The following is an 18,544-nucleotide window of genomic DNA, read 5'->3' as shown; positions in this document are numbered from 1 at the left end:
ATATAAATTATCAATGGTCATCCAAATGATGGAAGGGTATTCATGAAAGTAGAGGAGATAGTCTAGGCTGGAGTGAAATCTGGACCAATTTTCTCGGAATCTTGGCCTAACTTGATCAACGATTATGAGTCAGTTCAAGCTGAACTGGTGTATGCACAGGGTCTGGAAGCCTTAGCAAGGCCAATATTTGACCGAAGCCATTCAATCTTCCTGAGCATGACATCTCACTTCTTGGTCGGCAATAATCAGCAATTCATGGTGGAAACGTGCAGAGCAAAGCAGAGCAGTCTGCCCGGCCTAAAGACGACATGGATCACTTTTAATCCGCTCCGTTTCAGTTGTGAACACACACACAAAAAAAGCGTTGGCCAAAGGATAAAAGAAATGGCCATGAAAATTGATCGTACATTCAGGATTGCTTCCATCTGCTCTTTTTTTTTTAAACAGACAAGAGCGTGGATGATGGAAGATAAGAGAGAAAGAAAGAGAGGCTATGTTATTTCCGGGGAAAGGAAAGAAACCATGCGCTAGAGTGAACAATCTTGGAGCTTAGCCGGAGATTCGAGGGAGAAACTGAGAGAGATGAGGACAAATTTTCCCTTGCTCGTTTCACGTTATGAAGACGCGGAGAAATCATCCAGTGAATCTGGTTGTCGATCAAAAAAGTGAGAGTCCGCAATTACCAACCCAACGCTGGATGGATGACGATGATGCGAGCGACGAGCTAATTAAAAGAGGATCACTCGAATCATCATCATTACCATTATGATCCTCTTCACCTTGCTGGATGGTCGCATCATTAGCCGCGTGGTCTTTTTCTTCTTCTTCTTTCTTCTTCTTTTTTCTTCTTTCGCTTTTGCCTTTGTCTTGTGCTTCTTCTCTTCTTCTTCAGAAAACAACATACTACTTCCTCTTTCCCATTGGTATGGTGTTGTGTGTCCTCTCTCTGGCATTGACGGCCTCGCCGTGAAGAAGCTCAAAACGACATGAGAATTGGGTGTTCCATTTTCCCTCGACCACAACACGCATTGCTATTCATCAGCACAACCATCCAACCAACCAACCATCCATCCACGATATGGGGTACATGGATAACACCGACCATCCAAGAGGAGCAGGACGTATGTACGTACAAGGAGAAAAGCGTCGTCATTCCTGGTACGTACGTACGTAGGTACGACATGAGCGAGCTGCGGACTGATTCCAGGGGTTCAACCATGATTTAGCACACCTAAGTCGTATGTACGTACGTACATGAACGCCCTTTTCGCTACTACACAGTACAAATAGAGAGAGAAACAGAGGCCCCTGATCCGTGCCGGACAAACCATCGGGGTTAACCTCAGCCACCCCGAACATTTGGGGCACGGATATTCGAGCGTAATTGTCAATGGGCCTCATGTTTTGCCATTGGCCAACGGTTCGTCGTCACCCATTAGTTCATGACACTCAGCCAGGTGGGCCTGTGTGGTAGTATTGTATTATGGACAAAGTAAAAACCGACATACAAATGTGGGTTGGATTTTTGGGGGCCGATCTAAACATGCCATTGGTGAGGAGCTTCGTGCACTTGGTGAACCCTGAGCACTGAGCACTGAGGCCTGAACCCAGAATGAAGTTGAGCTGATCCATTTCCTTTGACTACAAGCTGTACTTCAATACAAGTAGTGCGTCTCGTGATCGCTTCGTAGCCAGCCCTCGGGGTCACTCACTCACTCACTCACTCAACTCCACGCGATTCGATCGTCGAAGCAGCTGAAGTTGTGTCAGTAGTAGCCTGAGAAGTAGTCAGTAATCGCTTCTCCTTCTTCGTCTTTTTCTTCTCCTTCTTCTTCTCCTTCTTCTCATTGCTGAATGCTGTGTTCCCTCCGCCATCTCCGACTGAGTCGCTTGATCTTTCAAGAAACAAAGGAAAACACGATCGGATGAACTTCTGACAAGGCATTCCTTCATTCAGGGAAGAACAAGAAGAACAAGAAGATAATGAAGAAGATGATGATGATGGCTTATGTAAACAGTCCAAAATGTACTCATCTTCGCAGTGCAGGGTTCCCATCGATACAGCAGACGACGAATGGCTGAAAGATCGGAAAGATCAAACCAGCGGGACAATCTAGTGCGATTCATAGGGCGATCTATCTGGCAGGTGGCTGCCTGGATCATGAATTCGTTAGTTTCTAAGTTAGTTGGCCACTTAGTCGCTCAATCACAATGAGGTCCGCCCAGCGTTGATTGAGAAGCTCCTCGTCTGTCTCGTGACTTTCGGGCGTTTGGAGTATCAGCCATGGTCAATAAATAAATGGTTTCTCATACCGCGCCTCCCAAAGTTGACTCGACAATTAACACGATGACTGAAACATCAGCCATATCATACGCGCATTTCATAACAACCCACATATGAGAGGAGGACAAGAGGGGGATTCTACATACTGGAAGCCATTGGTTGTCTTTAACCCGAACATTCCAGAATGGGAGTAAAACAGTTGCCGCTCCTAGAAAACTACACCGAGATAGTGTGTACGTGTCTACGTAGAGCGGACCACGGTGGTTCAACTTGGGAGCAAAGACATAGCAATGTACTGAGCATTTGACAGCCTTATGTGATATCTAATGACCACCACCACGTGTTTCAAGCATAACACAGAAAATGGCAAAAGGCGTCGTTGTCGTCGTCGTCGTCGTCGTCTAAGGAAGGCTGTACGTATGGATAGATTAATCGGACACATCCACACCAAACAGGCAGGCACAATTCTTGACGTCTTCTCCTGATAAGAGCGATCTGGCCATGACTAAACACAAAGGATACGGAGCAATATGTCAATACCTACGATGAATGGCGAACACTGGAAATCTGGCTGAGGGCGCATCTTCCATCCGAAGTGTGGAAGCGGGTATTTGCTCTTGTACTTTACGTTAGCCACAAAAGCTTTTGTCACTGTTTCTTTCCAGCATCCCTCCTCCATCCTCGCGTTGCCATTCATGAATGGCAACGTCGTCTTATATGCCGTCTTATCGGATACGTGGAGTGGACCCTAAACATTCTGCGAAGACGAACGAACAACGCCAGTGAAGTGAGTAGCTTTTGATAAGGCCCGGCGGAATCCGGCCAACATGCCGTCACAATCCGCATTTCAAGACACCTCCTCCCTCAGCCAGCAAGACAGACACAAGGCGTGAACCAGGATCATGAAGGCTGGCTGCCTGCCTGGCTTATGCCAAGTCCCTCGTTATAAAACGTGATGATTACTTCTGCCTTGACGTCCAAGTACTTGGACACGTGGGACAAATGGTGCACAAATGCTCAGGAATCGAGGTCAGAACATCCTTTGGCACCTGACAGAGTACAGGGTGGAAAGAAAATAAAGGCTACCTTTGGCGCCTGCGAAAGATGTCCCCAATGATATTGATCCAATTCTTTTTATTCCAAGGGACGATCGACAAACCTACTGCCTTATCATAGATGGTCCATTTTCCAGCCAAAAAAAAAGAAATTGCAACCTCTTCGATAAATGCCACATGAGCGCACTTTTGAGGACAGAGTTGAAGCTGTGGGCATACTGAAGGCCGCCCAAAGACCGTTGGTGTAGATCCTCGACCTAGCCAAAAGTGGAGAATTAACTGCATATTCATTAAGTACAGGCCTGGCCGATGACGATAATCTGATGTGCTTGAATAGAGTAGTCCGTAAACATGGGTGGATTCCCAATTTCCTTAGGGTTACTGGCATTAATTTATCGATAATTCCTCCCCAATGAAAACTGTCAGTTTAATAAGATCAAGTAAATTTTTGAGTGAGAATGAAAAAAACATGTGCAGAAGGCAACAGATGTGGTCCTTAATTTCTTTCTGCCCTGTACTGTAAACCCCGAATGAAATCTGATCCGAAGCCCAAGTGGAAAGATATGGACAGTAATTCACAGAAATGAGGAAGCAGATCAGGGCTGGGTCATTAGTAGGACAGACAGACGACTCCGAAAGCAATGATAGGGGGGGAATTCCAACGTTCGTTCGTTCATTCATTCTTTCATTTGCGCCTTCTTTCGTTCGTGCAGAGGCGAGGACAGTTCAGGAGACTATCTGATTTCCATGATTTCATGTCCGTCCCAATCGGAAATGGGCACGAAGGCTGCCCGGTTTCCATCGAAGACGGTGGGTCTAATTTACATGTAAGTCAGCGAGAGTGAAACGATAGATATTCCAGGTGGAACCGTCCGACCCGCCCTTTGTGGCTGGCTAGCTGGGTGGTGAATGAACCCCAAATGGGCCAAGTCGGAGGAAGTGAGTGAACGGTCTCTCCCAAGAGAGAGTCTACCTCGGAACTCTGTCCTGTTTCTTCTCCTATAGTTTACTTAGTTTACTTGGCCGCCAACAACTAACGAAACGCACACGGACGGTGCTCGTTCGTAGGTTCCGTTCCGGGAGGATTTCCACGGATGAGGACATGAATGACGAGACAAAATGAATGATCGGGGCTATCATGACTATTTCTCGGAGGTCTCAGGGACTCTTTTGAAAGCCCCCCATCTCAGCCCTGATGGGCCTTAGGCCTGATGCCTGATGCCTGTGTCTCATGATGCTCTGGATCTGAAGATGGTTGATGTGGTCGTTAGCTATTGTTGCAGTAACTCAATGGGAATCTTCAAGGCCAGGTGAGTGTTGGCAACGCTCATTTCGAATTGGAAATGGCTCTTCATGAAGATCATACGAACAATAGGATCCGAACAAATCAGGCTTAATTGTGGCATTCGCGGATTTTCGACAGGAATGGCAACTACTTCCGGACTTACCCGCCCGGAGACGTACGCGTACCTGTATGCGAATGTCCTGTGCCGAAACAAGAAGTACGTACGTACTCTTCGGGCGAAATGTTCGCATTCCCATTTAGGCGGGTGCGTTTTGAAGTACGCATCTGCCTTGATTTTACCTTGGCTTTGGTGCAGTCAGGAGGAGCAGAAGCAACAACAACAACAACAACAACAACAACAACAGTTTCAAAGTTGCATCAACAACAGTCGAAGTAAAGGTCTGGCTAGAACCTACATACATGCAAGAGTGGAAACGATAGCTGACGGAATCTGGCCAGATTGCCGACGACAAAGCGACCTTCACCCATTCACTAGGCCAGATGACCGATGCCTGCCTCAACCTTCCTTCGTGCAAAAATGCCGCTCATCAGAAATGAGGCTATTCGGACACTGCGTTCCGAGGTGCTCTTTGTCTCGCTGACTATTCAATTTGGCAGCCCAGCTCTGCTTCTGGGCGTGCTTAGTGACCAATCCTGAAAGACGGAGCCCCACTTTATCTCTCATCAATCACATCCCATCACATACGAACAGTGTACTTACAGTACATATGTGGACCAATATCCTGTTGGCCAGGCTATGGATGGAGAACACCCGTTTCAGAGCACCGCCACGGACGGAAACAGCCAGATCACACCCAGCCGACACTTGTTCAAAATCTTGAGAGTAACTCATTGTTGATGTCATTAAGGCCTGCCAGAGCCTGCCAGGGCCTGCCGGAGATTCTCATTTCAAGGAATCGTTTGTTTACAACAAGTCGGGAAGTGAAATGAGTCAGGGGAGGGAGTCGAGAACTTCCTGAAGTCCTGAAACATGCACTCATTTATAAGCGAATCGACACGCCCCCTCCCCCCCCCTCCCCTCGGGTTATTTCCAATCATTTGCTCCAAGGCATGACTCTGCTCAACCGCTAATTGTTGGAAGCTAATCAGGTGAACTTTGAGCCGTTCAAATCCATTAAGTGCACCTATTTCTAGATAATCAACAAGAACAGACTTTTGGGAGAGAGAGATTTGAACCTGGGATGTAATCTGAGCCATTAAAATATTTATAAAAAAACACTTGAGCAAATACTGGGATTTGTCTGACAGTGTCGCTAACACGAGTCTGGGGTGAATCATGTCATCACAAGGCAAATATTCATCACGAATTAGATAATGTTTGATGGGATGTTCTCTTGTCAACTCGTCGGCCATGAGTTGGTTGGTTTTTCAGCAAGGGACGGGTATTCTTGGAATTGGACAATTTTGAACCCCAAATAGTGACGGTCCTACAACGTACAGTGAAATCTTCGCTTGATTGTCACGTTCAGTGATTCTAGAAGTGCATCCATCCTCTTGAAGAAGAGTTAAACCTCACTGACTTTGGAAGCGCATTTTAATGTAACTGGTCTAAGTCCCCCGCCTTATAAATCGCCTGCCTGACAAATTTGAAAGCGATCGAGGCAGCATGGAAATCGCCAAATTCGGTCCGAAGTTGATTCAACCTCCACCACGACCGATCCATTGCCTGTCAGTCTGTCTGACTGACTGACTGACTGACTGACTGACTCACCAAGTGTGGTCAGATTGCCTCATAAGGTGTGCTTATCCAGGATGAACTTCCGAGTCATTTACATGTCTCCATGCTGTGGAGCCGGACACTTGGAAGTATTGGACACGCGACGAGCTTGGATTGTGAAATCAAACGCCAGAGGATAATACATAGTTAGTTGGTTGGTGGTTGTCCACGCATTTCCAAGGCCAAAAGGAAAACACGATGGTGGTTGCTTCTACTCGGAGATGCACCACTCTACCTAACGTTTCGTTTTGAAGCCAAGGAAAGTTTTGAGAGGACAACTGCAGGTCTCACTCTTTGCTGATTTTGCTTCTTTTTCTACTCATCTTGTGTCGATTCAATGTCTCGATTTCAGACAGGCCTTTGGCGCTTGGGCAGTAACTTGACAACCAATCAAACCCTAATGGATGGAAATCACTCTGTATAATCGAGGATTAGCCAAACTGGAACACTTTAGAGTCGTCATGTGAGTTCCGAATCGGATTCAACTCGTTGATGGTGCTCAAATTGGAGCTTGATAGTAGCCCTGGGACACATGAAGGGTGTGGGAAAAGTGGCATTTTCTCCGTCAGCAATGCGTCATAGAGCAAATAAAAAACCAATGACAATCGTGAGAATAAACGTACCATCGACCACCAAGGATTAGCATGAAATATTCACGGCCCCTCCTGATCCATTTGACATTCGATCCATTTTTGCTTTTTTTTGCTACAAAACTCGGTTCTCAAACGCCAGAAAGTAAACCAAGCCAGAAGCGATTCCGGCATTTGCTCCGTAAAAACCGCTCAGGGTTTCAAGGTAATGGGATAGCTCCGAGATTCTGTCCCATATGTACTAGGGATGCATTTACGTAAGCTGTCATAAAGAGAGGGACACAAATCCTCGTTTACATTTTCTTCTCCTATTAAGTCATGTCATAATCATCCTAACCGCTATCGTCTTCTTCTTTCTTCGTTTGCCGTCGAGAAATGGGAGAAAAACGAGCCAAAATTGATTCTACCTTGACCATTCTCTCGGATGCCACTCTGGCCAGGGATGCGATCAAGTAGGCACCATAAGTTAATGGCGGTTTCCCAAGGTGACCACAGACCAGGCAAACTTTTATTTCCACCACCTCACGAAACGAATGTCAATGAAACAAGTGTCGAAAATTTGAGCCCACCTTCTCGGGGAAAAAAGTATTTGACGAATGACCCTTTGACTAATCTTCCTGGCATCAAATAACATCTATTGTTTATTTGGCGTGGGCATTCATTTCGAGCTCAAGCCATCAGAATGGGTAGATTTGAATCTGTTTTTTTTGCACGAACAATTCTTAGTTCTTTAAAGGCCCGTCAATTGTTCGTTGGAGTTGGCAGCTTGGTTTCTTGAAACTACTTTGAAAAATGGATTGGTAGAGGTTTCTTTTGCTGGTGAACGATGAGATTAAGGTCATTGAAGCGTGATTAGAACTGTGAATGGAACTCATTTGGTCACCTCTGAAATCAAATTTTTCACCTTGACCAAGGACGTTGGCGCGGCTAGTACATATTTCTACTGACAAGAGCCAAGATTGCACTACAAGTATGTGGCGCAATCCATTCAAGTGTGCGAATGGAGGCAGCTCAACTTACTATAGTCTCATTTTTTGTGCCAAAACTACGGTAGTCTGTCTATCTGTCTGTCTGTCTTGGATGTAAGTAACCTAGCTGGTGATGAATTACAATCTGTTGTTGTTCATACCTGAGAACCAGATCATTGCTGACATTGTCACCAATGTCCTTTTCGATGGCCTCTGTGGTGACGTGGTCCGTTCTTCTTAATGCGGCACTGGCAGCACTCGCACCCGTGGTTGTATTTCGCCGTTCCAGCGTTTTCAAATGGGTTGTCACACTTAACGAGGCACTTACACTTCCTATGTCATTATGGAGAAAGAATCGGCGCCGATGGCGATCCTCCAGGTGCTTGTCACTGTTTGGGTCGACCTCCCCATTCACGAGACCTTTCAGACTGTCACCCGAATGGGTCTCTTTTGTACTTCCGCGGAACTTTTTGAAAATGGACTTTTGCCCGCCGCCGCCGCCGCCGCCCTTGACCTCTTTGGTCGACGTGGACGACGAGGAAAAGAATCCGGCCTTCTTCTTCTGTTTTGGGGATTCCTCCAAACTGCCAGAACTCATCACCGACCCGCTGGCACTCTCCTCGGACTTTCTGGTGAGCGTGCTCATGGCCGCTGGTCCACCTCCCAAAGTAACCCCATCAATAGAGGAGGAGTCGAACGACCGGATGTCGCCAAAGAGTTGGTGGTGGCTCTGCGGATGCTGCATCTCTTGTCGGGAAATGACATCAATCGAGCCGTGACTCCCGAATTCTCGCCGATACATACCCGAGCTCATCAGTGAGGAACTGTTATTGATGGCCTCTTGGACCATATCCACCTCGTGATCGAGGTCTAGACTAGAGTTGCTTTTGTAGAGACCACTATCACGCTGACTATTGCTCACGGGTAACCCGCTATGGTTCACTGACCCCTTTGAACTGCCCGAAGACCTGGCCGAGGACCCTCCACCACTGATCTTCTCACTGTAGGAGGACCTGAGCTCTGGATTGCCAAAGCGATGGGTCATATTAGGCACGGGTTGGGCGCCCATGTACCGGGGGTTCTGGGACGGGACATTTCTGGACAAAGGCACGTGCTTGTAAACGGGTGGCTCCGAGGGTGGAGGCATGTTCATGGACGTGATGCTCCGAGCGGCTTTCAAGGCGTTGGATCCATTGGGCAGGTGACCGTTCAGCGGTAACGACACGTTCTTGCTCAGATGGGACTTTCCGGTTGTCGAAGACGAGGCTACCGAGTTGTTCGAGATCATGGACGACGTCATACTGGCCTCGGTGCCAAACACATCGTTTAAGCTCTTGTAATTGTCTCGAGCCGGCATTGATGTGGACGGTTGTGTGTATGAGGGGTTGTTGTTGAGAGTATGGCCGCTGCCACTTACGGCATGGGTATTGTAATAGTCGGCCGGCTGCATGACGGCCCGTGATCGCGACTTGTCCGAGGGTGGTGCATTGGTGATCCCGAGTTTCTGGGGTTGCGAAGGAGGCGGTGCTGGCTGATAATGATGGTTGTGATCACTGGACGCCGAGATGGATTTGAAGCTGTGATTTCGCACAATGCGTTTCACTTTGTTGGCATGACTACCGGTGAGTTTGTTGTTATTGTTGATATTGTTGTTGTTGTTGTTGTTGTTGTTGTTGCTGCTGATGAGGGGTTCTACCACCACACCGTTGATGGTGGTGGTGCTGCTATTATTCCGTTCCATGACGGCGATGATGATGACGATGATGATGAACAAGATGAATCATCCGCCAGAGCGTGTCTCATTATTCGACCGATGAGACAGTTTGAAAATTCGCAGAAACCCGCTCCACTTCTGGAAAGCGACGAATGCGAGTTGTGAAACAGACCGTCCAATTCGACTGTACTACTTCAGGAATGATGTTCACCACCCAAAAGAGATGCGATTGGGCATTATCGGCGGTTTGACCTTGCTGTGACACAGGCACAGATTGAAAGAGTGAGCTTGGTTGGAGGCTGCTGAAACGACTGCAACTAGTTTACAATGCAATTGCCATTCAATTGCATTCAATGCCAACAACACTTGAGATCTGATGGCACACACGAGTGTCCTCACTGAACACGACGACGGACAGATGCCGGAATTATCACCACCTCTCCTTCAATTGTGGCACTTTCCGAGTGTTGTAAAACAACTCGGTCGTATTGACGTTGGTAATGTGCATTCCTCAAGAGATATCCATCTGGCTTCTTCGTCTTCTTTTTCTTCTTTGGTCTTTTTCCCAAGAACACCAACAAGACCCACGCCACTCAGACCACAACAACAGCTCCCTCCAAACTGAACGTCTTCAAAATCAGTCCGTCCGTCCGTTCTCTTGCTCACTCACTCACTCACTCACTCGGTCGGTCGGTCGGTCGTTCGTCCGTTCCACTGAGTAAATCAAGCGATTCGAGCGAACCCAAGTTCGGGCACTGCACTCTCGGTGCGGCGTGTCGATGTGGGTGCGTACAATCCCGGCCAAGCGGTGCTGAATCAAGCCGCTCACCGCGCTCACCCCTTGGAAACCGAAAGAGCGAGAGAGAGGGACACTCTCACGGCTTGCACGAGGACCGATGAGGATGAGACGGGAGGTTGGAGCCGCACTTGAGTACACGGCCAAGAGAACAGCCAGTTCGCCGCTGCCGCTTTTCCCAAGTGCTGTGTGTCCCACTGTGTATCTCACGCCTGGGCGCAATGATTTGACGTCCTACATGGAGGGCCGTTCGGTTGTTCGGTCGTTCGTTCGTTAGTGGCCCAGTCCAATGGACCCCGAGAAGTTCCAAGTTGTTGACGTCAAAGAACTAGTAGTAGTAGTTGTTGTTGTTGTAGTAGTTTCACTTGTGGACGGGTTCACAGTCCATGAACGCTGCGCACTCACACCACCTCCATTCATGGATAAATACTACTAGATCAGTGTGATGTTCAACTTGCACGATTGCGACTACTACAAAGTTCTGCTTCTTCCACTACTACTCTCACAACTAACACCACCGAGAGACGGCGTAAGTGGGCTCATTCAAGTAGAGCTACTTGTGAGTACGTACATCACACTCCTCGAGTCTTGTCTCTTGCTTGCATGCACGTACTACGCACGGACTGTTGTAGTTGCTCTTCACGTTGTTGTTGCGGGCTTGAACTTTTATACTAGCGGTTGAAACCGTCTGAAACTTGGGAACATCCGGTGCCAGACCCAAAACGGATGAAGGGAGGAGCACAAACTAGATAGGAGACCGACTTCGTAGTAGCACAACAATACCTAGAAGAAAAAAAAAGAGGACTGGAATACGTCAAGAGGGATGAGGGGAGGAAATGCAGACTCAACAGACCACTGATGCCAAAAATATGCGGCTGAATGTCAGCTCTCTTTGGCATTGATCCGATCAGGAATTTCATCCCACTTGCGAACAAAGCCAATCTAATGTGCCTCAGAGACTCAGAGAGTCGATTCCTGCGTCGTCAGTCCTGGGAGATTTTTTTCCCACACTTTCTCACCCTTTTCGGTAGTTTCTGGGCCGGCGAAATGGAGCCACGTTAATCTTGGTGTTCTTCCGGAGTACAAGTGGGGCAATTAGTTGATGACCCGAGAGTCGGGGAACTAATCACGGGTTCGCCTTCCGGCCCAGATCATCATTAGTTAGTGATGGTATTGCTCCCACCAAAAGATGAAATCCATAAATGGCGAGCCAACACTTTGCAATCAGAACGAACCAACCAGTGCGTATTTGGGCTGGTCCTGGGCGGGTGGGTCAAGGGTCTGGAATGAAAGTATTGTTTATTGTTTGAAGCCACACAAAAACAATGTGAGCCCTTGGTTAGGCATTCATTGGTTAGCTCATCCGTACGCATGTAGGTGAGCAACAAGTTTTTACATGATTATGAGGAAATCCTGACAAGTATCACGACAATGGGACATGCAAACATGCTCAGTGCTGACTGCTATTGCTGCTGTAGTTGCTGTTGTAGTTGCTGTTGTAGTTGCAGTTGTTGCCGTTACTCATCATAAGTCCCTCGTTCTCGACAGGTACCTCCTACCTACCTACCTACCTCCCTTCTATCTAAGTACAGCAATGCCTCATAGTCCTTCGAACGACAACGGCAACAGAGGGTTATCGCAAGGAGAGAGAGAGAGAACAATGAATGAGAAATAGCATGAATGGATCAAAAATAATCACGATCGATTCAAGATCGATCATGCGAGCCCATTATGAATGCCCGGGATAGGCCAAAATCCGGTTCACTCGCCAGACGTGCCATCAATAATTAATAGTGTATTTCTCATCTCATTATAGCTCAACACGTCAAGAAAGCCCGTTGCTGCATTTAGAGGCTTTTTTCCCCATTTCCACACTATACTTGTCGTCGTCGTCGTCGTCTGACTAGCCTTTTGGCCCTCCTTTGGCCCTCGTTTGTCATTGTTTAGTCTAGAGATTTATAGGCCAGGCTCAATCCGCTGTTTAACCCCGTTTGTGAAGGTTGCGGCAGTTCTTGTGCAAAGTGGTGCCAAAATCGCACCTCAGACACAAGTTTGTCTTGTCTTCGTGGGCCAAGAGACACTTGAGCTCAAATGTAATGTCAAGGCCTACACTGGGCATGATCCAAGGGACTTCAGTTTGCGTAGTGCCATCTGCGGGGGCCATGCTTGAATTAAGTGACAAAGTATCAGCACTCTACGTGCTCTAGGGCCCCCAACAATGGAAGAGAGGTACCGGTTGATGGTCTGAATGGTCTGAATGGTTGTTCCAAGGAGGGGGGGAAATCAGGAAGTGAAACGAGAGGAGGGCTGGCTCAGCAATCAGCAGATGACTCAAAAAGAGTACATTTTGACATGGGCAGAGACCCTTGCGAAGACCCAGAGAAAATGAGCCCATCCCGCCCAAGCAGGCACACCCCGTCTGCAAAATGGAGTGGTTTCATTTCCACAGAAAGTGTCACAAGTCATTTCAGCCGGTGGATGCTCGGGCAAAACCGAACCGAGCTTCTCGAGGCTCCCATTCTTCGCCAGTTTGGCGAGTATACACTTCGAAATGACTGTGATCCACTCGATCCTCCTTTCCAGTACTCTCTATAATGAATAGTGGCATTAGTGCTCTGAATAGAGAGGCAGAGGGGAGATCTTTATGGGTCGGTTGGTTGCGCTTCGAAGAGCCTCTGACACTTGATCCCCGAGGATGAAATTAAAGCGTTGATGATTATGAATCCGGTTTTCATCTCGCCGGCTGAAACGCCTTCTCCCTCATCTTTCTCGAGGTTCCGACATGCCGGACGTGACTTGGGCTCCACCGAATGTGAGAGTGATAAGCAAGTCGGTGGGCTGAACTGCTATACGTACGTACATACTACAAAATAGTAGCATGAAACCGTCTCCAGCAGTTGGTTTCTTGATTTGGATTCGATCCCGCGAGCTGATATCTACCTATAGTATAGTATACCATACGTAGAGTGTACGTATTATGTCCACTGACTTGTGCAGAATAACCTGCGCGAAAAAAAACAACCTCACAGACAAAAGAAATCGGGAGAGAAAGTGGACTATTTCTAATTTAGGAAACGTGCTTGAATGGATTCCAAATTCTTGAGTGTTTTCTCGTCACACATACCAAGCCCATTTACAGCATAGCTACTAATATACTGCTACCTTTGAAGCCGTCCTCATTTTGGACCCTGACCGATCCGAACGATAAGGATCATTATCATCATCATCATTGTGGGAAATACCTCTCGTCGTTAACGCAATTGATTCCACATGAATCATCATCCTTCTCTTTATGTTGTATTGTATTGTGTACAGTATGAAGGGTATGAGGGTATTATGTATCGTTCCCTGGCGTTGGTAATCTTCTTGGGCTTTTTGACTGCTCTTTTCTACCTCCAGATCGATGGCGAAAAAATGGCAGGTCACGCCAGCAAACCAGTTTTCTCCTTGAGCTGAAGATTGATTCCATTTCTTTTCTCACAGATGTGTACAGCACGTCCAGTAAGTACGTGCGTACGTTTTGTAAATACGTTTTGTCCTTATGTAGGAACTGAGAACGCGAGCATCATCACTTCATGTGAGATTGTGCGCAATCCTTCGCATAAGGAGACAAACCGACAGACTGACCAACGGAAGTAAAGAGGGCAAAAGCGAGAGAGAAAGAAAGACTCATTTTGGCCTTGTTGAAATACTAGGCCTATCTTGTCACTCTTGTCGTTGAGACGAGGAGTTGAGTTACCAAGGTTAAGGACATCATTTTGTCGTGTCCTCCCCTCATCCACGATTGGGTGGTTTCATCCGTGTTATCCAGAATGATTGGGATGAACCAGGGCTCCTTGACAAATAGTGTACTCCCAACCTTTTACGTACTGGACTGTACGGTACATAGGAGCCTCTGGTTCTCCTCCTCAGCTGACTCTGCCAAGTCAAATGGTGCCCCAGGATGTCTGACGGGAGCACGAGGGTCAACGATTATTATTGTTGTCGTTATCATTATTGTCATTTCACTTTTGAGGTATGTATCGGAATCGAGGGGATCGGGTTTTGAAGTCGATTGGCAGGGCCCAGTGGCATCCACAATCATTTACAAGATGGATTCATCGCTGCCAAAGGGTCGTGTACCAAGCTACGTATCTTTCAAACAGGGAGTGAGTTAGTGAATGAGTGAGCGAGATGCCGGGTGAAGAGTGCCATGAATTGGAATGGGGTATACGGACACACTACATACGAACTAGTCTGGACAGTAGAAGCTATGTAGTGCTGCGTACCAAGCACTCTGCGTACCCATGTACCCTCGGATACATCCCGTAAACGACCTTAAATGGGCAAAATGACAGAGTATTGAGGGGAGGAATGAAGGAATGAAAAATACCCTCCTCCTCCTCCGTCCTTTTTTCAAAGTGAATGGGTGCAGTATAAATTGGCCCCAGGAGAAAGTGAATAGCCCTCATTTGGATTCAATTTGCTCAACAAGGTTTTACGGGTGGGTGAATTCGACACGCACACATACACACATACACACTTCCACCAATCGAAAATAATTGCCACTCATGGTACAATATCTGGAGCATATTCATAGAGTAGTCAGTTTGCTTGACGAAAACTCTCCCTACAACAATTGGGCTCCAGATGGCACGATTCAAGGTCGTTTTGGCCGCATTTAGAGTTGGTGACTCATGAGGGGAAAAAACACGAACAATCGACGTGTTCAAGTCGTGGAGAGGGAATTAATTGTTTTAGATTTCTTAAACAGCGACGGGCAATAATAAAGGGAAAGTGTATCCGTCCCCATGACCAAATACCACTGAGGATGTCATGCTACGAAACTATTTTCAGTAAGTTGGAAAAATGTGGCTTGGTTTTTCCTGCAACAGGGAATTTATCCACATATTTTCTCAAAATTGATTTCAGAATGATGGTTTCACTGATATGAAGTGTATTTCATCGCAATTTAGTACTTGAAGAGTTGTTGGCTCTTTTCTCCATACACTTGTCTTTTATTTTGTATCCGATTCAAAGAATGACGAATTCTTGCCCAGGACCCAATTTCATGCAGAACAACATCCTAGATAAATTTAAATAAAGCAATTCATATCTCAATTCAACTCAACTAGCCACTTGCTATGGGACACTCTTGAATTGGACAACTTTGGGAACTGACAAAAGATGCATAAATAACTTAAGCCTGTTGTTTCGTATGGGTTTTACGAAGGATAATGACTTGAAAACTTTAAATAGTGCTGCATTCATTTATGGTGGCCAAATTGGAAGACGGATTCGTGTCTACTTGAGGCCTGACTTCCAAAACGAAAAATATGTTTTCTTCAACTGAGAGCGCTTCGATCTACGTATTCATCAGTGAAGCGCAACAGCTATTTCCTCGCTATTTAGTTCCTGCAAGCTCGTTTTTAAGTAGGCAACTCTTTTGAGATTACGTACACGGGCAGTATTTAAGGAGACCTTTTGGTTCATAGTTCAAATTGCAAATAAGTGATTTTTCGTGGCCAACGTAAGAAGTGCTCCATTAACAATGGGACCCCACCCAAAGTTCCCTTCGATTATGGAGATGATCCATGATCAATTTGGACTTTAAAAATGATACGAACGAGAGATTGCTTGTTTTCCAACAAATGTCTGATCAAAACTATTCCTTCTACTATCTTGCGGATATTGAAATGTAAAAGGATTATGATAATACTTCAGGAACCTCATTCTCGTTGACGATTACTTATTAGTATTGTTATTTTGATCTTGAGATTGCATGTTTGCTTTGCATTTTTGGCGAAACAGGGAAATTCGGATATAGGAACCTCCAAAAATCGTGAAAAAGGTATTTAGATCCGGATTGTTCCTACAACCGAACTGTGCTTTTTTCTGACTGATTATGATACAGTAATTATGACTGATGACTAAAGACTCCTACAAACTAAGGACAAATTATGGCGAAAGATTTAGATAATATTGAATCGAAAAAGTTTTCTTTGATTGAATTTAAAAGCATATTTGAAAGAGTCGAAACATCTAAGAAAAATATTAAATATTTTATAGCGCACCAATTTTATTTTTGGTTTTTCAAATGCTTTCAAAAAAAGCTTAGTAACAACAGGCAAAAAGAATATTTCTATTGACCAGTAAAATTTTATGCTTATTTTTTTGGTTGAGTCAAAATGATGTCAAATTGTAACCTAATTTACAATATCTGAACATATCTTGTAAGTACTTTGAAAGAAATGTTTAGAATATTTGTCAATAGTCTTCTATTTCAAAGTTGCGGTAGGAATCTCATCGAAGTATCAAAATGGAACAAATTTAACACCAAGTTACAATTTCGTTGATCAATACTGAAACATGTTGAGAGAAAAAACGGAACTTGCGATTATTAGAATGATAAGATATTTGTTATAGAAACGTCTGATATATTTCAAAATGCCCTAAAAGAGCAAAAGAGATTCTTCAAAAGATTTAATTACTTAATTTTTTTTTTTTTTCGGAGTCCCCACTGATGACCGTTTTGAGGGTGATAAGCAATTTTGATGCTTCATCATACTACATTTTACTAAAAAGTGAGAAAATGTGTGTATTTTTTAGTTTAGCTCAATTGTCTTGAAATAGTGAAAAAAGTCGAATTTCAAAAAAGCTTTCTTTATTTAGCCTCAGGATGAAGTTCAAAAACACTCAATTTTCTATTGCGTGTTTGAAGAGAAAATGACAGATTTGAAGAAAAGAATCAGTAGAATTTCCCTCTAAGACTTCCTCCCAAAAAGGTTACTATATCCGGATTCTACATCTTAGGTTGATTCTCATCATAACCATCTGAATTAAAAAAGCAAATAATCGATTTCATTAAAAATGGAGCTTATGATAGGATTTTCGCTTAAAATTAGGTTAGTTCATATCAATTACCTACATTAATGCGTATGATATTTCTCATTAAACGAGTACTTTCCAACTCAAAGCTTAGTTTTTTTCGCTAATATATAAAATTTTCTGCATCTTCAGTACGTACACAACAAATCCATTGCCAAATTCTGAAAGATTTAGCCAAAAATGTCAAATGTAACATGAAATCTAGTGCTGTTTCGAAAACATATGACGTTTTAAAGACATTTTTCACAACAACTCTGTGAACTGTGAAAATTTGCAGCCCCCTCAGATCTTTTGAGACAGATCTATCGCTAATTGCACTATATCCTTTATTTTGGAGGAAGGTGGAGAGAGAAATTCTTTTTTGGAATCACCGGGATGTTGAACCTACGAACCCAACTATGTAATTTTAATCCTCGCCCTGACAAGTGCTAAAAAAAATAAAAAAAATACTATTTGTTAAGAAACATGCCTTTCCCTCAAAATTCAAATCCCAAATACGGGTGATTACTCTTACACTTACATTGGAACAATCATGTGAATGATTTTTCGGCTAAGGCACCTTTCACTTAGTTATTTGTACAAACAGAAAATGCCTTGATGGATCCGTTATGAATGATCAAGCTGAACCATGTCCGGGGAAAAACAATTATTAAACTGCTTGGGTAACAATTCATCAATTTAGCGAGAAAGTAAACACGTCTTTGGTCGATGAATAAAGGCATGATTTTTCCGAAAAGCATAGGATCAGGCTAGATTTTAAGCGTAAATCCCCTAAAATCAAACTTGGAACAATCTTTAGCAGTTCAAATCTACTACCTTAGTAGATGGTACAAGCTATGCAATGGAAACCAATGCCCCTAGGAACTCTGTTTCCTATGGAGCATACGAATGAAATATTTCCAAGATCCGCCAAGGAGGACAAAGTAATACCAACAGGATGTTAATATTCGATTTTGTTTTAACAGTGTGGTAGGCGGAGGGCTTGGCCTTCCATTTGTGCAAACGGCACAAGTGTGCAAGCCCGGCTGTTTTTAACAACTTAGGTAAAAAGGTGGACACAAGTGGTACCTTCAAATGGAATGACATTGAGCATCGGGATATAAAGGAGAAGAAGGGGTTGCCGAAGTAAAAAAGCACATAAATCGAATCCTGACAGCGCGTTGTTATTGATTCTCGATTGGGCCATGAGGCCATATTTCTTGTCTGATGTCCAAGGCCTAGCCGAACTGAAGGAAACAATCCATGCT

General features: G+C 45.0%; 1 protein-coding gene across 3 annotated transcripts in view; it reads right to left on the bottom strand.

The window, feature by feature from the left end:
- LOC131891100 (signal-induced proliferation-associated 1-like protein 2) overlaps positions 1-18,544 on the bottom strand; it is a 39,301-nt gene that overhangs the window by 20,614 nt on the left and 143 nt on the right. For 2 of the 3 annotated variants that reach the window (XM_059240604.1, XM_059240606.1), the window contains exons 2-3: positions 11,284-11,711; positions 8,082-11,213 (exon numbers count right to left, since the gene is read on the bottom strand). In XM_059240604.1, coding sequence (XP_059096587.1) covers positions 8,082-9,661 — 1,580 coding nt within the window. In that variant the 5' untranslated portion in view covers positions 9,662-11,213; positions 11,284-11,711. The remainder of the gene's footprint in view (positions 1-8,081; positions 11,214-11,283; positions 11,712-18,544) is intronic. The other variant, XM_059240605.1, reaches the window with a different exon arrangement.

The sequence above is a fragment of the Tigriopus californicus genome, chromosome 11 (genome assembly GCF_007210705.1).
Source record: "Tigriopus californicus strain San Diego chromosome 11, Tcal_SD_v2.1, whole genome shotgun sequence".
Classification (NCBI taxonomy): Eukaryota; Metazoa; Arthropoda; class Copepoda; order Harpacticoida; family Harpacticidae; genus Tigriopus; species Tigriopus californicus.
This window is presented reverse-complemented; position numbering and strand designations above follow the sequence as displayed.